The sequence below is a fragment of the Mirounga leonina genome, unplaced genomic scaffold, assembly GCF_011800145.1.
Source record: "Mirounga leonina isolate KUSES-001 unplaced genomic scaffold, KU_Mleo_1.0 Mir_154, whole genome shotgun sequence".
Taxonomy (NCBI): Eukaryota; Metazoa; Chordata; class Mammalia; order Carnivora; family Phocidae; genus Mirounga; species Mirounga leonina.
In genome coordinates this window covers 63,828,830-63,849,322 of record NW_023270389.1, presented here as the reverse complement: position 1 = coordinate 63,849,322, position 20,493 = coordinate 63,828,830, and the positions used below count along the sequence as shown (strand labels likewise).

The window sequence follows — 20,493 nt, the reverse complement described above, 5'->3', positions numbered from 1 at the left end:
CTGGTGCACTGTGTGTGGGGGGATCGTGCTGGTGCACTGTGTGTGTGTGGGGATCGTGCTGGTGTACTGTGTGTGTGGGGGGGATCGTGCTGGTGCACTGTGTGTGTGTGCACGTGTGCGCGCTCGCATCAGTTCAGAGGGTGGGGCACATTGTAGGCGCCACGGCGGCCGTGCATACGCGACTGTCCACGAGTGTGCCTGGGGGACGTGCAGGAAGGGCCTCTCCAGCACACAGCCCATGCGACCAGCGGGCTCTATGCCACCGTGGGAGGGTGGCCGCCGGGTCTCGGGGGGCCAGCAGCCCCACGTTTTGGCACCCGCAGCCGCCGTGCTGCGAGGCTAGTGACGGTGACCCGACGCTTAGGAAAGCGCTGCGCGGTGGTGCAGCCACTCCCGGAACTGCACTCAGGCGCCCAGGGCTCGGGGTGCGGGGTCCTCTGGAGGGCCGGGCGCCTACCTGAGTTGGAGCGCTTCTTCGGGGCTTTGAGGCTGCGGCAGCGGCCGCCCACGGAGCTGCTGTTGTCGCTCGTGGAGTCATGCGCAGACGAGGCGCTGCCGGTGGCCTCGCTGTCGCGCAGCACGCTCTCGTAGCCGCTGCTGCCGCCGCTGTGGTAGAACAGGGCCGTCTTGCCCATGGCGGGCGGCAGCTCGCCGCTCAGCACGCTGCTGTTGTCGCTGCCGTGGCCGCTGCTGCAGCGGTGTGGCCGGCGCGGCGGCGTTACCTTGCTGTAGGGCGAGGGCAGTGGGGGCGCGGCCGGCCGCTCCTCGCCCGTCGCCCCCGCGCGCCCGTCGGCGCCCCGCGCGCCCGCGCCGCCCTGCAGCAGCTCCGAGATGCGCCCGTTGACGGCGCGCAGCGGCAGCTTGCAGGCGGGCCCGGCGCCCCGGCTGCGGCTCAGGGACTGCGTGGACCAGGACGTGGGCTTGGCGCTGGCCGCCAGGCCCGGGCTCTGGCCCACCGACTGCGGCAGGGACTTGGTAGAGAAGCTGAGCGTCTTGGTGGTGGCGGTGGCCAGGCTGCGCGCCTTGGGGCTGGCCAGCAGGAGCTTGCTCACGGCCGAGATCTTGCACGGGCCGGCCTTGGGCGACGAGGCGGCGGAGGTGGCGGGGGGCGGCGCGGGGCCCGGGGCGGTGGGCGAGGCCCCGGCGGCGCCGCCACGGCCCGGGCTCCTGCCGGCGCGGGGCATCGTGCTGTCCTTGCCTGCGTGCGCCCGCCAGCTGCCCGCGCACAGGCTCTCGGCCCTCTCCAGCGAGAGGCACTCGTAATGGCTGACCGTGGCCCGGCCCAGGGAGTTGGTCCTGCTGGCCAGCTGCTCCAGCTTAGCACTGAAGAGCCTGCTGCTGCTGGCCTCCTTCAGCCTGCCGCCGGCCTCGTCCGGGAACGCGGCCAGGAAGGGCGCCGGCGGGTGCGAGGGGTGCGAGGGGCTGCCGGTGCTGCTGCTGCAGGCGCTGTGCTGGGGGCTGGCCCGGTTCTTCTGGTCCAGGCTGGACTTGCGGATCGGCGGCAGAGGGGGCGTCCCTTTGGGCCGAGCCAGGACTCCGTGCTTGGGTGACGCCACCTTCCTCTCCGGGGTCGCCTTGCAGGGGGGCGCGCCCAGCCCGTTGGTCTCCGCGGCGCAGTGGTAGAACAGGCTGCCCAGTTCCTCCTGTCTGCTGGCCTTCTGGAAAGCCCTGGGCAGGCTGCTTGACTTGAGGCTCCTGTTGGGGTGCACAGGGCTCTGGGCCGCTGCGCCCGGCAGGGCCATCTCACAGCCATCCACCACCCTTCTGAAGGTGTCGCTCCCTGGCGAGGCGGACACCTCACTGCTGCTGCTGCTCAGCCTGTCCCCGGGGCTGGCCTTCCTGTCTTGTTCTGCCCTGGCCTCGGGCTTCGGGGGGCCTGTGGCAGCCTCACACCCAGTCCCCTCTTCACTGGGATAGGCACTCTCTTTTTTGACCTCCTCTTCTCGTTTTAGCCAAGGATCCTCAAATTTCATCTCTGTCTTTGCACCAGTCTCCCTGCTGTCCTGGGCCTGCGCTGCTCTGGGCGCTGAGCTGACGGTGGGGGCGATGGTCACCTCGGGCTCTTGGACAGGCCGGGGGCTCATGGCGATGCAGGGGTAGACTGTAATGTTGGTCTTCATGGGGATGTAGCCCTCGCAGCCGCCCAGATTTGCCGTGTTGGAGATGGTGACCATGGCTTTGCCCAGCGTGGAGATCTTGCAGCCTTTGATGGGGGCCGCCTTGTTGAAAGAGTCTTTGCTCACGTCAGGCAAGATGAGCAAATTGTCGGGGCCTGCCTTGGGCTTCTCCCGACACACCACGGCACTGTTCTGGATGCTGCCGCCGAGCTCCGAGGCCGGGGGCTCTGCCATGGCCTCCCCGTGCCCGAAGCACGTCTGGGCTATGAAACTGTGGCAGGACTGCTCGCCATCACTGCCGGCGCTCATCTCGCTCAGCCAGGAGCTGATGGATGAACGTCTGCTCCCGGCCTCGCAGGCCTTCTCGTCCAGGGTCAGCTTCGGGAGGGGCAGGAACTGCGTGATGCTGACCTCGGAGACGGGCGCCACGCTGGAGTAGCACTCCAGGTCCTCGCTGATGCTGCCGATGATGCTGACAGGCCGGGAGCCCGAGGCCAGGGCCTGCACGGAGCAGTCGCTGTTGAAGCTGATGATGCTGGTGGGGCGGCCGCCGCCCAGGACCCCGCTGATGGTCAGCTCCTCTACCAGCGTGAACACCAGCTCGTCCTCACCGTTCAACTCCAGCGGCTGCTGCACCGTCACCAGCGTGGTGCTCAGGATCTCCTTCTTAGAATCCGGGGAAGTCACTGCCTGAGGCTCGTCCTCGCCAGGGCTTTCGGGGAACCCCTCGCTCCCAGCGGACATGGATTTCTTCAAGACCTGGGGGCTCATTCCGACCGGGGGGGTGCGCACCTCAGGCTGCATCAGGGACTCGCTAGAGAGCAGGCCGGAACCCTTGCTCAGTGGAGGCAGGGGGGCAGGAGAAGGCAGGACGCCCTTCTGGGTGTAGACTTTGCATCTCTGGGAGGGAGAGCTGGTCGGCTTGTACTCTGAGGTCTTGGACAGGCTGGCGATGCCCAGCCGCGGGGAGCCCATCGGCCTGGGCTTGCCTTCCACAAAGCTGCAGGAGTTCAGGCTTTCTCGGCTGCTCTGGAGGCTGGCTGCGCTGTGCTCGCTGCTGCTGCCCGGGATGCTCCTGGGCGAGGCAGGGCTGGGGCTGCTGGGCGGCGCGGGGCCAGGGGCAGGGGCCGGGCCGGGCGAGTGATTTCTCTGCATCTTGGAGGCGGGAGGGGCGGTGCCTTCTCTGTCGGTGGACTGGCCGTCGGACCCGTCATCTTCCCTGTCGGACGCACAGAGTGGGCTTGCCCCGGCCGCCTGGCCTGACGGGGCACACTTGCTGGCCTGCTCTGCCCCAAACTGGGCAGGCAGCTCTTCGAAAGGAAACCGACTGGGCTCTTCGCTGCCGTCAATGCAGCCCAGCCTCTCCTGCAGCTCGGCAAACGTGTTGCACTTCAAGCAGTCCCTTTCCGATTTGCTGGCCACGGCCCCACTGGCCTCCGCAGGCCGGCTGTCGCCCTGGACCTTCTGCAGGGCCGGCACGATGGGGACAAAGTCGGGGGGGCCCTCGTTGTCTGTGAGCTCCTTGTCCGACAGGGCCGTGCCATTGGGCCCGATGTAGATGACTGTGTCGCAGGACTGCTCACTGCTGGAGGAGTAGTCGGGCTCACTGGGCAGCTGAGGGCTGGGGAAGTCCGGCTCCGCCGCGGCCCTGGCCTGGAAGGGCCGCAGCTGGGTGGGCCTGCGCATCCGGCCTTCTTCACAGGAGCTCTCCCCGCCAGAGGAGCTTGACGTGTACTGTGGGTGAGAGAGGAGGGAGGTCAGCAGGGGCAGTTCTCCCAAGATGCACCACCCCCTCCGTGAACCCACAGGCAGACTCCAGGCAGGCCCCCCAGGCCACCCCAGTTGGCCTCCCTGCCTTGGGCCATTTCTCATGGTGCAGCAGGCTGGAGTGCCCCAGCCTTGCACACCATGGCCTCTTGTGGGAAGAGGAGCCCCTGTGTGGCCCACCGGGCACAGAGCCTGCTCAGGAAAGGTGACCAGCCCAGACCCCGTCTGACCTCTGGAAGGCTGATGGGTCACATTCTTGTCACACCACCAACTGTCCTGGCTTTGCCTCTGAGAACACAAGCTGGTCATTCCAGCAGACCCTGGGCCTCAGCCAGAGACACAGAGTTCACATGGCAAAACCCAGGAGCCCAGAAACGATTCCTGGAAATGCCAGGGAAGTAGGGCCATGCGCGCAGGGAGCTGACAACCCCCTGTGGGCTCAACTGCTTGAAGGACACGGTTCTGACCTACGTGGGACCAAGGCGGGGAGAGAGACGTGGAATATTTCTCATCCGTGGCCAATTCTTCATCGCAAAGGAGTAGCAGTCCATCCAAACTGCCTAAAAGTGGGCTGAGCACTCCCGGGTAGGGGTCCGGGCTGGATGACCGGCCACCGTCAGGGGAATGGGACATCGCCGGCCTGACAGCTCTCCCGCCCTGAGTGACCGCCAGATGGCGTGGGCAGCCCCGCACAGCCCTGCCCCTGGGGCTGGGGGCTCGCGGTCGGGCTCCCAAAGCACCTTCCTCCACTGCACCTCCCGGGAGCTCCTTACCTTCGTTTTCTTTTTCTTCATCCTCAAGACCCTCGAGGCGATCTGGATGGTGGACAGGGTTTCAGCGTAGCTGCCGGCGGCGGCCGAGATGTGCGCAATCATGGTGGTGCGGCAGTTCACGTTCCCTAGGGACTCCCGCAGCAGCATGGTGAGCTTGCTCTCTCTGCCGGACAAAGTGAATTAGGGCTGCATTAGTGGGCCAGGCTTCACTCTGGCTGTCAGGGTGGGACTTCGGGCCTCTACGTGGCTCTTGTTGTTGTGGGCCGCAGGGTTTTGGGTTTTTTTCCCATTGTTTTTAAATGGCATACTAATGAGCATTGTTTTTTAGCATGGGGCTATTTGTAGTTGGCAGCTGAGCTAGGGCTCCAAACCCAAGGATGGACTCCATGCAAAACATCTCCCTGGGCCCTGCTGTCCTGCCGTTGGGTAATCCTGTGTGTCTGCGCGCACACAGGACATTGCGCATAACGGGACCTGGGGATAGAAAGAGAGGAAGGAGCAGGACAGAACGGCTCTGTGGCTAGTGATCGGCAGGCTGTCTGCGCACATGGCCCTTCTCTGCAAGTGTCTGCACGCAAGCAGTCCCCGCAGGGGAAAGCAGCCTTCCAGCCATGAACTCGCGTGGAAGATCTGCGTGTTCGTAACGTACGCGGTTTGTTTGCAGAGTTGCAGGTGCTTTATTACCATTGTCTCTTACTCTCGTATTTGTACACAGTGGAAATGCAGAAGAAGGTATATGTATTCCTGATCTCAAGTGGGGCAATGCAGACATCGCCCCAAGCAGTCAGCCAGCCAGCCACGGAACATGGAACTTTCTAGAAAGCCCTCCTCTGGAGACTCTGCAGGCGCCGTGTAGGGCCGGGGCCCTGAGTGGTGATAATGAGGCCCGGGAGTTCACAGATGGTGTTTCCAGGCTCTTCAAAAACTGACCTGGAGGAATGACTCCTGTTTTTCCATTCTTACCCTCGTCCCCGCATTCTCCCTGCCTTGCTCTTAAAGGCTTCTGCTTACATCATCATCAGTGCTCATCCCCTCAACTGCTGCCAGATGTCATTTCCGCCCCGGAGCCTTCCCTGATCCCGAGGGCAGAGGCAGCCTCTGTGTTTCCCGTGCCCTGCGTGCACAGCTCTGTGTCGTGTTCGTGACACCAGGTGCAAGGGTCCTGTCCTCACGCCCGCGTCCCCACCAGGCTGTCTGCCAGCCACCTCCGCAGAGCTCCCTGGAGAGGGGCCTTCCAGCTCGGCAGGCCGGCTGTGAGAGGCAGGCTGCTGTTAGCAGAGATTAGGCCTCGGACACAGGGAAACCATCTCACACGTGACCTGCATCAGGCCTTCAGGGAGGAAGATCCCGATAGACAAGCCATTGTTTGCCTTTCCACCTGGAACCAATTAAGGCATCAACTGGGGAGGCCGGGCTTGCTGTGGCTCAGGTCCTGGGCAATTTAAAAAATACAGCAGGGTTTCCCTTCAGGAGAAGTCATTAGTGATAAAAGTCATGCAAGGCGAGTGTTCTGGACGGACTGTTTATGTCCCTCAAATTCGTAGGTTGAAACCTAGCCCCCAGAGTGATGCCATTAGGAGGTGGGACCTTCGGGAGGGGACCGGTCATGAGGGTGGCGCCCTCATGAACGGGAATGGGGCTCTAATGAGGGAACTTGCAGGAACTCCCTCACCCCTGTCGCAAGAAGGTGGCCCTCTGTGAACCAGGAAACCTCTCTCACGGGACACAAGATCTGCCGGTGCCTTGTTGGACTTCTCCAGAACAGAGAGAAATAAAGGTCTGTGGTTTCAGCCCCCCACCCCCACCGGCTCCCCAGTCTGTGATATTCTGTTCTAGCCCCCTTAATGGACTAGGACAGGTAAGGGGGGTGTGCCGGAGGATCCAGGCCTAGCGGTCAACACTTCACTTCCAGCCGGCGCACCAGGGACGCCACCAGTGATGGCCGGACGGGAAATCCGGTCCCACCCCCGGCAGACACGCTGAGCTGCGACACAGCATCGGGGCGAGTCCCAGGCTTTGTTTTTCCCGTGTCTTCAAGTGGAAGACAGATCCCGTTAGGGTGAAGTTGTGATCCTTTCAGTCCATTCGTTCTTACTGTTCGTGGTGGTCATGTTCGTCTAAGTCTCTGTGAACACTGAGGCCGTGACCCCTGCCCAGGACAGCACCCAGCAACGGGTCAGTATGTAACCTGTTCCAGCTGTTCCTGGTTAAAGTCACCTGATTTAACACACCTTTCTTACAAATTTTATAAATTATATGCACCCTTTCATTATAATAGAACACTAGCTGAGAACGGTTTAACATTTTCCTGACTCTGGGTAATATGAACATAAATTTCTTTGGCTTTTAGCCTCACAAGATTGTCCACTGTGTTTTTTTGGTTTTTTGTTTTTAAGATTTTATTTATTTGACAGAGAAAGACAGCGAGAGAGGGAACACAAGTGGTGGGGGGGGGGCGGGGGTATGAGAGGGAGAAGCAGGCTTCCCGTGGAGCAGAGAGCCCGACGGGGGGCTTGATCCCAGGACCCTGGGATCGTGACCTGAGTCGAAGGCAGATGCTTAACGACTAAGCCACCCAGGAGCCCGCTTTTTTAAAAAAAGAATTTTATCAGTCCTCTTACGGATCCACAAATATAGCCATTTTTCCCATAGCTTCATCACACACTTTAGAGGTTACCTTATACTTTCTAGAGCAGCCTGATGTATAGATCAGTGAATCCCCTCTTCCTTTTTCTGGATGAAGCATCTTGTTGATTCATTAGCATTGAACTCATGCCAACAACACTGGTCATACCTGAACCAAGCTTCTCTAACATATATATTTTCTCCGTGAGGCACATCCCAGCCTTCTTGCACCAAGGAACACGGACACCCCCACAGCATTGTGCTGGGGACCACTGTGCTGGGGGCCAGTAAAACCACCACCAAAAAGCACGCAAATACAAACAACATGGCACTAAATAACCCTGCAAAGGGCCCTGGTTTACAGGAAGAGAGGCAAAACAAGGAGGCAGAGTGTTGGCTTGCCCACCTCAGCTGGGTACATGTGCATCGAGCCACTCAAAAGTTTGGGTACCACGCATGTCTGCAAATAACCGCAAACACACGGCTAGCATTGGTTTTGAATGTAATTCGCAAATATGGAATCCGCAAATGACGAGGGTCCACGAGGCTTTGAAATCCCTCATGTAATGCTTGTTAATCAGGTGAACGCTGCTGAGGACACACTCTGCTCACTTCTCTGTGTGGCCACGTATGAGTCCTCAGGCAAAGGGGCCAGAATCAAGACAGAACGTTGTCACACCAAACTGTCTGCCCGGTGCATTTCCACTTGATTCCCCATTCATGAGTCAATCACAGGACGATTTTTTTTTTTTTTTCAAGTCCACATTGTTGGAAGAAGCCAGGGCATGTGTGTTGCTTGGCAACCGGCATTTTAGCTCTCCTCGAGGAAAGCCAGTAAAACCGTGAGCAAGACTCCTTCACACGGGCCTCTCTAGACTCTCAAACATCCTCTTATGGGAATGAAAAATGGTGGCTATAAAGCTTTGGGTTTTTTCCACCTTGTGATGATCTTTTAACTTGGAACAAAGACAGTTAAGTTGGGGAGGGAAGGTGAAAGAAGGGGCAGGGTACTAAAGGCTGAAAACTGTAGATTTCACTCAGTGTCTTTGGTAGGAAAATAAAGATTCAAAGAGTTTCTAGGGCAAAAGCCAGCAGAGATTCGGTCCGCGCCTCTGCATCAAGCCTGAGGCAAGAGGAAGAGAAGCTCGCAGGTGTGGAACTAGTAGCCCCCAAGCCCCAGGGCCAGGCTGGAGGAGGGTTGTAGGGACTCGGGGGCTACGTGGGAGGGGTCCTGGCTAGACAGGACAGCTGGGGCAGGAGGGGGCCGGTGACAGCAGAGCCGGCGGGTCCAGGGAAGTACCATGCCCCCCCCCTTTTTTTTAAAGATTTTATTTATTTATTTGACAGAGAAAGACACAGCGAGAGAGGGAACACAAACGGGGAGTGGGAGAGGGAGAAGCAGACCCCCTGCCGAGCAGGGAGCCCGATGCGGGACTCGATCCCGGGACTCCAGGATCATGACCTGAGCCGAAGGCAGTCGCTTAACCAACTGAGCCACCCAGCGCCCAGGGACCATGCCCCCTTTGAAGCAGCCACATTCCATGCACACATATTCCACCTCCCTCCCAGCCCAAATGGCACACATCTTTTAAAAATTTTGGAAAAATGTCTTGTTTTTTAAAACAAGTCGACTTTTTCTTAGACACAGCAAGAACAGGATCATGAACAAATGTTCATAGTGATAATGCTAAAATTAAAGCATGATGAGCATGTACATGGGCTGACAAACCAGGACTTGCAGGCCAAAGCCGGACCACCACCTGCTTTTATAAATAAAGTTTTATTGGAACACAGCCATGCCTATTAACATACTGGCTCTGTCTGCTTTGGTGCCACGACAGCAGAGCTGAGTGGTTACGACAGAGCCTGTGTGGCCCACAAAGCCACAAATGTCTCCTATCTGGGCCTTTACGGAAAAAGGGTGTTTGTTCTGTTTTGTTGTTCTTGTTGTTTTTGCCCTGTGTCCGAGAGTAATGACATAGCATGGTCTCATCCCAGACACAGCACCAAAGAGTCACCAACCAGAGCACGAAGGAGGTTGGTGATTTCCTCGCTATTCAGTCATCTCTTGCCAAACAGAAACCGGCAGAGGAGCAAATCCTGAGCTTCAGAAATCACTCGAGCACCAGGACACAGCTACGGGCAACTGCCCAGATCACCTCCTATCACACACAGAAGCAGAGCCTGTCCTTCCTAAGGGGCCGTGAGGCTGCACACACTCATTCACTCACGTCAGCAGCAGCTCATTCAAGAAGCGCATAGTGAGCATGCGCTAACTGGATGCAAGGTGCAGGGACAGGGACAGGGCAGGGAGGAGGGACAAGGTCGTAATCATGGAGCCGGCTACCCAGCGAGGCACACACATGACGACATCATTTGTTAACGCCAATGGCACATCTAACACTGCACGTGATAAGCAAAGATCCCCCCACTCCGAGGCTGAGGGCTGTCCCCCATCGTCACCGTAACTCCCCGACTTCTAGACACACCCTCACCTCCATGGTGACAGCACAGTCTGTCTCCTCGGCTCGGTTCCCCTATGTGGCTAACATTTATTTGCCCCAAACACCCCACAAAACTCTAAATTCCTTTTGGAAAGGGTGGTTTGGAATCTGCAGCGCGTTGTATGTGGACCCTCGGGGGAGGAAACCTTCCCAAGCCCTCCCAGATGGCGAGACCGTTCGGGGTTCTGCTGAAACACAAGGTTTCCGTGTCACACAGCAGTGCCGGCCAGGTCACGGCACACGAAGAAGGCCATTCCTTTCGTGAGCAGTGCGAAGTAGCCTCCTTTTCCAGAAAGGCGGTGATAGAACCCTGGAGGTACCAAGTGGGGCATCTGTGAACCAAGTCCTTGTGAAGGAGACAGAGGTGGTGAGCTCTGAATCGCCATGTCAGGCAGCCTGCCCACAGCCCCCCGGGATGCCCTCCCTTCGACTCTGCTTCTCATGAGCGAGTCTGTAGATGTCCACTCCTGTCAATTCGTAATAATTCTTTTTTTTTTTTTTTAAAGATTTTATTTATTTATTTGAGAGAGAGAGAGAGAGAGCGCAAGAGGGAGTAGGGTTAGAGGGAGAAGCAGACTCCCCGCAATGTGGAAAGAAAGGAGCTTCGTTAATCCAGAAAACTAAGCTCCAGAACATTTTGCAAGAGAAAACCTCCTGTGGGCGGCTAGGACCACAGCAGACCTACAAACCCCAAACTCAGGCACATGGGCACCCACCCCGCATGCGCACAGGCAGGCTCTTCTTCAGAGTCAGAAGAGTGTTTTTCTACAAGTGTTGTGCCATCAGTATCCAAGAATGGAAACCACACATGCGAAATTCTGGGAGGCATCAGATATCCCAGATCAAGGTAATGGACAATGCCAAGAAAACATCGGCATCCCTCGAGTTCTTAAGGATATGGCCCTGGAGCCACACTGCATTCTAGAAACCATCCCGTTTTCTACCCATGTTACCCGGAAACTGCCGAAATGTGCTGTAGAGCCTGAGACAGGCAGCTTGATGTGCTGGGTGAGAGTGGCTAGGTCCCAAGTCAGCCACGAGAGTTCTGACCCTGCAGCTCTGCCCCCAGGCCCCTGCATCCACGCACCAGCCACCAGGAGGAGAGAAGACAGTGAAAAGGAAGCAGGGACAGAATGGAAAAGAAGAGGTAGGTTAATGTCATGAACTTGACCTAGTTTTGGCCACTCAAATGGTACTCTATGCGCTCTCTCCCGCTGCCTCCTTCCTATTCACACCCCATTGGCCTGTGAACATCTTTTGCTACTATCACCCAAGGGGTCACCAGTGACTCCTGATGCCAGCCCAAGTACTGGAGACCAGGATGCTCCTGGATGAGGGCAGTTCTCATCCTGTCTTCTAGGTCCCAAGCAGATGGCTTTGTGACATTGTTGAGCTGACAGACTGAAATACGTACATCCACAGGGGAAAAGAACTTCCCTTGAGTTTATTTATCTGTAAGGGACTTGGTGACCCCCTTCTCATGATTGTGGCACAGACACGTGCACTTTTGGGAGAAGACTTGGTACGCCTTCTCTTTAGGGAAACCATCTGCTCTGCAGGAACGGCCTTTTCTTGGCAATGTTCCCCTCGAGGGTGCCAACATTTCAGGGCATGAATGATCTGGTTCTGGTTGCTACAAAAGCAGCAAAAGCTTGGTATGAGCCATGTTATCCTAATGGCATTTTCAAAAGAAGTTACACGAAGTTAGAATGGTTCAGATATTGTTCCCTTTGTGCTGCCAACAGCATAAGCAGGTGTCCGTTGTGGGACGCAGGGGAGCAGGATGTGTAATAAGGCAAACTGGACAGAGAAATACAGCTCTCAGATGGGACAGGGACCCTGATACCCACACGTGTGTTAGAGGTGCGTCTAGAAGCACCAGCATTTAGTTGAGAGGTGGTGACTTCCCTCATCAGGGGAGAGCTTAGAGAAGGACCCTGTGGAGAGCCACCCAGTGCCAGCTGAAGGACCAGTCTTGGTGACCCAACCAATATGGCACCTGGCCTGAGTTCGTGCCTTGCTTAACCTGAGACCTGCTGTTGGTGGAGGGCCTGAAACTGTAACTGCAGAGAGTGAACAAGGTTAACCTAATTGTTCCCTCACGAGGTTCTTGATTAGACATCGTAGAACCCTGAGACACAAATGGCACCATTTTGGAAGTCCTCTGACACAGGGTAATACATGGGAGAGATGAGGGGGTGTGCCTGGGTGGCTCAGTCGGTGGAGCATCCAACTCTTGGTTCCAGCTCAGGTCATGATCTCAGGGTCATGAGATCGAGCCCTGTGTTAGGCTCCACACTCAGCATGGAGTCTGCTTGAGGATTCCGTCTTTCCCTCTACCTCTCCCCTCCCCCATCTTGTGCGTTCTAAAATAAATATTTTAAAAAACATACACGGGAGAGATGCCTCATCCCCATGTCATCCTGCTTACCCAGGGCTGGCACCATGTGGCTCTAGAGCTTTGTTGGCTGTGCCCAATGAGAGGCAGGAAAGAAGGGATGGTGGCCCACAGGGGCCTGCTATTCTCAGTGAAGCAGCATTGTCCCTGGCAGGACTAGGCATGTGACAGGCATTCATGAGAATGGGACATTGGAAAATATCTGGATGGAAAACCAGTTCACGCAAGCTAAAGGGTTTGCATTGCATATATGGGCTGGGGCCAATGAAACCTGCTTTATGACTAATAGTTTACCACTGTACACAGAGGAAGACGAAATCTAAGGAAATCCGGGCTGCACGAATCCATTTGATCCTGGATATCAGTGTTCCATTTATCTGAATAAGATAAAATTCACATTAATTCCACCTGCTTCATGAGAAAGACCACCTGTAAACTGTAAACAGTGAATAGTCTTGGCAGAATATTTTAAGATAAAGGTATCAGAAGGTTTCCAGTTAAAATCCTAACTAATCTGCTTCAAACTCATGTAATAAGACATACTTGTGGGGCGCCTGTGTGGCTCAGTCGGTTAAGCATCTGGCTTTTGATTTCCACTCAGGTCATGATCTCAGGGTCGAGAGATCGAGCCCCGTGTCAGGCTCTGCACTCAGTAGGGAGTCTGCTTGAGAATTCTCTCTCCCTCTTCCCCTCCCCCTGCTCTCTCTCTCTCTCTCAAATAAATAAAATCTTTTTTTTTTAAAAAAGACATATTTGCAGTGACTAAACTGATCGTAACACATGGGTTCACTTTCAGAAGCTAAATGTGTTCCATGAAAACTTTTTTTTACATTATTCACTTTTTAAACAACTCAAGCCTCCTCATCTAGAGCAAGGAAAAACTTCCATCAAGTCTAAGTTGCTGACCACTCAGAGTTAGTAGAATCTGAATTGCTCTAGATATTCTTGGTTTTGCTCAGGAAAATGTACATTCATTCCAAGGCCATAGCACACAGGGATGACATAAGGTATTTTAAAGGTAATTCATACAATAAGAATTACAGGATAGAGATTCCAGGATATGATTCTGAGTCAGGTTGAACAGTATTTTTAGAAGCACAGAGTATCACAGTTGGAAGGATTCTCAGGGGTCACTGCATTTTCTGGAAAAGAATTGCCACTGTAGCAGGTGATCTGCTCTCTGTCAGAATACTTGTAATGACTGAGAACTTACCAACTCCTGGGGTAGCCTGTGTGATACTTTTGAAGAGCCTCAATTATCAAAAAGCTCTGTCTTATACTGAACTTAAATCTTCCTTAGGCATCTAACCATGGGCACTCACTGTATTCTAGGGGCAACACAGCATAAGAGTAATTCTCATGCACACAGTGGCCCTTCCCATTTTTAAAAGACATTTATCATATCCTCCCTTATAGGTTCTCTTGCTTGGGAATATTCCACATGCCTTCCATTGCTTCTCAAATATTTGGTCATCCAAGCTCATACTAATCCCCCCTAAACTCAGCACTTCCTCTTTGCTCAGAGTTCTTGTGTAGTAAAGAACATGGCTTTGCCCAAAGAAGTCTAGCCTTTGCCCTCAGCCTCTGGGAGGTAATCTATGTCATATCTGTTAGGAGGGTCTTTGTTTAGGGCAGGGACTGGCTACCCCAGATCAGAGGGCCACACCTGACCATCTTAGGGTGGGGGCTGGCCACACTACAAAGATCAACTGTATGATTTAGGTCAGGGACTTTGGGTCATGCTGTATCAGTTGACGTATAGACTGAGTGAGACCATGTGGGAAATCAATCAATCAATCATTCCTATATAATGTAGCCCCAATAAAAACTCTGCACACCAAAGCTCAAGTGAGCCTTTGGGTGGCATGTACTGTCATGTACACTGGAAGGGTAACCCACTATGACTGCACGGGACAGGACAACAGAAGCTTCACACACATGTTCCTTTTCCTTGGGCTAGTTTTAATCTGTATCCTGTCTCTGTAACGAATCACAGCTGTGGGTACCTTCAGTGAGTCTGGGAGTCCTCCTAGTGAATTACCAAACTCGAGGGTGGTTTTGGGAACCCTTCAAACTTGCTGTTGGTGTCAGAAGTGGGAGTGGCTTAGGTGAACTCTTCTAACTTTTCAGTTGGACTCTACAGAAGTCCAACTTGGCAGTCTGTGCCCTCATACCCCACAGTGTGGCTAATGCCAGCTCGCTTTTTTCAACATGATCCTGAGAACCTTTGGATAGGAGCTGTTCTTTTATTTTGATCTTTCTTTTCATTCGGACCTTTCTTTATAGTAACTTGGACATGTTAATGACATATTAGCTCTAGGACAGAAGGGAAAAGATCTTATATCTATTTTTACTTTGTTTAGCATGACTGGGAGCTAAGAATGTCATCATTACTTGGACGAAAAATAAGACGAATCAAAAACTAAAAACAATAGCCCAGAAGGCAAATTAGTAGACCTTACAGACAAATAGGAAGTAGACCCAAAGATTTCCCCTGAATTCCCAGATTGCCAAAAATTGTGTATGCTAATGAGGCTTAAGATGCTATCAAGAGGTGCTTAATGAGTCAATAACAAGATCTTCTGCATTTCCTAAACATGCAGACTGATCTGTGATAGATGCATGCTCATTCTTTAATCCACCTGCAGGACCAGATTAGGAGTAATAATGTTTCTATCATTTACTGCAGTTTATTTTTTTTTTTAAAGATTTTATTATTTGAGAGCGAGCGAGCATGCACTAGAAAGAGCAACCACGAGTGGGGGGCAGAGGGAGAGGGTGAAGCAGGCTTCCCTCGGAGCAAGGAGCCTGACTCGGGGCTTGATCTTAGGACCCCAGGATCATGACCCGAGCCCAAGGCAGATGCTTAATCAGCTGAGCCACCCAGGCGCCTCATGAAGTTTCACTTCCTTTTTAAAATTCATTTGGCGTCACAAGTGATGGAAGCAGCCCAAGTGTCCATCGTAGATGAACGGATAAAAAGAAGTGGTCTATATATAGACCACTGGAATATTATTCAGCTGTAAAAGAAATGAAATCTTGCCATCTGCAACCACAAAGGTGGAGCTGGAGGGTATAATACTAAGTGAAATAAGTCAAACAGAGAAAGAAATACCATATGATTTCATGCATGTGTGGAATTTAAGAAACAAAACAAATAAAAAAAGGAGACAAACCAAAAAACAGATCCTTAACTCTAGAGAACAGACTGGTGGTTATGGGGTGGGGGGGTGGAGGGGAGATGGGGGGTTGGGGGAAACAGGTGATGGGGATTAGGAGTGCACTTGTTGTGATGAGCACGGGGTGATGTATGGAAGTTTTGAATCACTACATTGTACATCTGAAACTAATAGAACCCTGTATGTTCACTATAAAAAAATTCCTTTGGCCTCAGCCATTATTAGTTATTGATGCAAAGACATTTCTATAGTCCAGTCACGTTTTATAGAACCACAACAGCCGTGGAGGACAGCTTTACTGGGGGAGGGATGAGGAAACATCTCAATTATGTTGCATTATAACTATTTACACATCCTCTGGGTAAAGATGAGCTCACTGTACTGTGCAGAAACTTTGCTGTTCTTCAAGTGCTGATCATCCTCAGGTTTGCAAGCATGCATTAATTCTAAGGTCAGCGATCTCTGGGGTAATCCAAAAGGGAGTTAGGCACCGATGGGTGACAGAGATGGCAGCAAGAGTCATGTTGCCATGGTGATAGAGGGCCCCTCCCAGGACCTGCTCACTCCTGTCCTTCTCCGTGGATTTTTAAAGAATTCTCAGAGAGTAAACGAAGGTTACAAAGGAGTTCTTGACATAATGAATCCTACTCTTGCCTAGTGCCTTCTCTCAAATCTTTCCCACTGCCTTCCTACTACACCATTCCCCACTTCCTGTGTCACCTTAGCAATACACCGACATTTTAAGAATTTCCCTATGCTTTTCCATGAGTTGTGATGTTTGTTTCAGTTAGGAAACATATAGGAGGAAGTACATGCCTAAGTGGCATTTTGATGGCACCTCTCTAGATAGAGCTCAGTCTGTGGCTGTCCCTCAGGGTTGACATTAGAACTGTGTACAGTTTGGGCTTTGAAAATCTGGAAGTGTAAACAGAGTTTTTTCAAAAGAAAAAAAATGGCAGGGAGGCATCTGAAATGGTTTCACCTACTTTCTTGACCAACCTCTCTAAGCAAAACCCTAAGATAACAGAGCAGTGTGGGTCCTGGGTAAATTATGGGGCTTTTATTCTCCAGTGCTGGAAACCCAGGTGAGTCCCTCTTGCACCACATTCCTTGGAAAGGCTAGAAAGAGGTCAAATGGCATTAGCCAAAGGGTCTGGGCTTAATGCTAACACTGGGTTATAATCATGACTATCTCCAGTCTCCAGAGTTCAATTTAGCCTATTCCATGCTTGCTGTCTCTCAAAATAAATAGAGGAAATGCAGATCTGAGCCCTGAGCAGTCATGTCATTTGCATTCCCTTGACAGTGTTCTGATCTTGTGCACACAAAAGGCAGGGAAGTTCAATCTCACTTTGGTCAATCGGACTGCCCATCAGTGGGCACCCCTGTGTTGTAGGACAACCTTCCAGGAGAGAGGACATAAGCTGGCTCATTATTCGAGGTCAGCGGTATTGAATATCACCCCGTCGGAAAGGATTCAGCCCAGTTCTTGGGAGGATGGATTAGATGATTAAATGTGTCCCATCCTGTGATTGAGCTTGCGTCTCTCCCTGTGCGGTGGCTTTTCCTTCAAGTCACCAGCATGGAGCTTCAAACAGGATTCTGACTGTTGAGGTCAGGACAAGCCATTCGCTGCCCTCTCCTTCCACCCCTGCCCCTGTCCCGGACCAATGGCCTTGCCAAGACTCAGCTGGGGACACTGAAGATTGTCCCAGGAGGAAGGGTGAAGCGCCATTGCCACAAAATCCATTATTCACCAAGATGGGGGACGTGGGCACCGGCCAGATGGGCTGGAGATGGGCATGACTATGGTTCCAATCCATCTGTTACTTCATTGACCAACAGTCTAGGAGACCTCCTCCTCATCGTATAAAAGGTGACCATGGAGATGATTTGGCGGCTTTGGATCTGGAGCTGGACAGAGTGAGGAGGATGCTGGGAAATACTCTAGATGCCTCCCGTCAGGTGGACTCCGGCCATCCCACTACCCACAGCTCCTTGAGCAAGTGTGGACTTTAGTGCCTCTCCTGCACTAAATGCATCCCAGGAGCTCAGTCTAGAATGCTGTTTACTTTGATCCTATGGAAATTCTTTCATACTCAGCTCCATTCACTAACCCACTAATTATCTCCACCCCCCCCCAACAAAAAAATAAATAAAGGAAAGGAAAAATCTGTCCTAGCAACTCCCAGGGACTTTGTGTCCTTGGAAATCACCTGCCTTTCCTTCTCTTCTTTTTTATTGTAGCAAAATATATACAACATGAAATTTACTATTTTAGTCATTTCAAGTATCCAGTTGAGCTGAACACTATTCCAGTGCCTGGACATACCATATTGTTTTCTGTTCATATACTGATGGGCACTTGGAAAGTTCCCACCTGTGGATTATTGTGAAGAAACCTGCCGTGAACAAGTATCTGTTTAAATTGCTGCTTTTGAAGCTTTTGAGTGGAATCCTGGGATAATACAGCAATTCTCTTTTAAACGTTTTGAGGAATTGCTGACTGTCTTTGGGGCGACTGCAAATTTTACACTCACCAACTGTGCATGACAGTGCCAATCTTACCACATCATTGCCAACATTTGTTTCTGTTTAATAACAGCCATCCTAACGCATGTGAGGTGGCATTTCACTGTGGTTTTGTTTGCATTTCTCTATTGGCTAATGATGCAGAACATCTTTTCGTGTGCTTGTTGGCCATCTGTATGTCTTCTCTGCAAAAATGTCTATGCAGGTCCTCTGCCTATTTGTGAAGCAAACTGAATTTTTGCTGTTGTTGTTGAATGGCAGGAGTTCTTTATATACTGTGGGTAGGAATCCTATATTAGAGATATGATCTGCAAAGATTTGCTCCCATTCTGTGGGGTTTCAATCTCTGGATAGTGTTCTTCGATGCACAAACTTTTTGAGCAACACTTCAACATTCTTAGATTTTTAACTCACATTTTGTGGCCCCTGTGGTTCAAAAACCTTCCGATGTTGCTTTTCCTGTGACAGGCCTGCCAATAAGAGTGACCAAACATTGCCTGTGGAATTTCGTGAAGATCTTTGTCCAATATGGTTCTTGTTACTCGCAGACCACTAACCAGGAACCAGCTGGGGAAAACTTGAAAGACTGTTGTTAAACACATGTGCCAGACTGCCCAGGGCTAAACTTCTTTTGAAACACGTAAAACCAACTTTCAGGAGATGATGAGGGCAACTCTGTTAGAATGCCTTCCGGGTCTCATATATGGCTTAAAGAAACACGATCCCACAGTCTTTGCAAAATGTACTAACGGGATTGGCTCTTGGCACTAAGAGCAGGGCATAGTAATTGGAAGGAATTAAAAGGAAATTAAGTTTGAGAATGGTTTCCATTACTGGTGCATGTCTGAAAATAAGATGTTACACTGAGGCTGCAATGCAAACATTTAATAATTTGAGAGAGAGTCTGCAAAATTTTAATGGGGAACGACATGAAGAAATTGCACATTTCTTGAAAAAGAACGAAGCTGATTCAAGTTTTCCAGTGATAATTATTTTGTTTGAAAAAAAAAAGTCTATTGTGGAACAACAGTTATATCTTTTAAGTTGATACATCTAATGGCAAATGGCTGTTCATTTCTTACATGGGGTTAATGTGGTTTGAGTTCAGAACCAAATCACCGATATCCCACAAGAGCCTTAACTGGGCAGTTTCTCAAATCCCACCAGTGACAAGAAGCTTGCAAATTAGGAGTTCATCACATCTACTATGCCCCTTCTTTGCGCCTGCTTGCTTTTAAAGAAAAATTTCAAAAATTTCAAAATTTCAACACATCAAAATTTTTCACAAGTGCTATGAAGGGCTCTCAGTGGGTCACATACCACAGAGGATGCCTACTTCTTGAAGAACTGCGTAAGATGGTCAGAGATCACTTCTTTTCTTTCTACGCATCTAGGTCCCAACACAGTATCCAGCATAGAGTTGCTATTTTATAAATATTTAAATAAATATCAAATGAGTACCTCCTCAACAAAAGAGGCCTCCTCACCAAGCTTCCTAACTCCAAGGCACTACGTTTGCCTTTTCCTCATAGGAGCCACAGTCACACTAAAACCAGGGCAGTTGCCACCGCCTTGGATGGACTGAGTGCCAGGCAGAAGGCTCATGGTCTTCCCCATGTGATGGCAGGGCAACTCTCCCAGAGCATTCCAGAGGACACGCCATGGTCTGCTCAGGTGTACGTGGCCCACCGCCTTCGAGGACGGATCACAGGAGGGACATTTACACTCAGGTACAACATTCCCCAAAGAGGAACAGCCAGAACCACCAAGAAGCCCTCATCTTCAACAAGACTCTGGCCCGTCTATCAGCTGTGTCCATGTCATGATCCCATGGCTTTTCTGAGGTTGATGCTGTACAGAATGAAGGTCTCCAGAGTGAAAATGTGTGGTGTCAGCAGTGTGTATGGGTTAAACAGGCTAATAAAACCAGGTTATGGAGTCAAGGTCAGTACCCCTGGCTTGTAGAACAGATGTTCCACAATAGAACCTAGGGATCTCCCACCTGGCAGGTGAAGGTCAGCAGAGGGGGCGTCTCCCCACATGCTGATGCTGAGGGTCTTGTTATGAAGCCTGGAGCTGCCCCATCCATGTTCCTTTGTGCTAACACCAAAAAATCTTATTCAGACCATTCGGCTTGCTGGGAGGTAGTTCAGCCAACCAGCATTCGTGAAGAACTGAGGGCCGAAGTGGGCCCTCTGTGCACCCTGGGGTTGCAAACACAAATGCGACGCGCCCCTGCTCTGCAAGGCTGATCACAGGCTCTGGTTTCCCCACAAAAGTCTCTGTTTATGCCCGTTACCCTGCGTCCTTCCCAGGTTACGTTGTCATGGATTTTTCGTTCTTTAAAAACAAAGTATTATCGGTAAGGAAAAAAATCTGTGTCCTAAGCTGGCCGACTGAGCCAGCAAGGGAGTCCCAGCCCCTGCCCCCAGGCTCTTCTGGGTTCTTCTCCCTGCTCTGCTTCCCAGGCGGGCCAATCCGGGTTTCTCTCCCTGCCCCCCTTCGTGCACATGCCAAGACTGCCAAGTGTGCAGAAGTAGAAGTGTATAAATTGCCCCCTTTGTTTGTGCTCGGGGCTCAGACCTTTGGAGATCACTC

General features: G+C 52.2%; 1 protein-coding gene across 1 annotated transcript in view; it reads right to left on the bottom strand.

The window, feature by feature from the left end:
* KIF26B (kinesin family member 26B) overlaps window positions 1-20,493 on the bottom strand; it is a 438,834-nt gene that overhangs the window by 14,539 nt on the left and 403,802 nt on the right. Inside the window, exons 11-12 of the mRNA XM_035010982.1 lie at window positions 4,658-4,820; window positions 458-3,851 (exon numbers count right to left, since the gene is read on the bottom strand). Of these exons, the coding sequence (XP_034866873.1) occupies window positions 458-3,851; window positions 4,658-4,820 (3,557 nt within the window). The remainder of the gene's footprint in view (window positions 1-457; window positions 3,852-4,657; window positions 4,821-20,493) is intronic.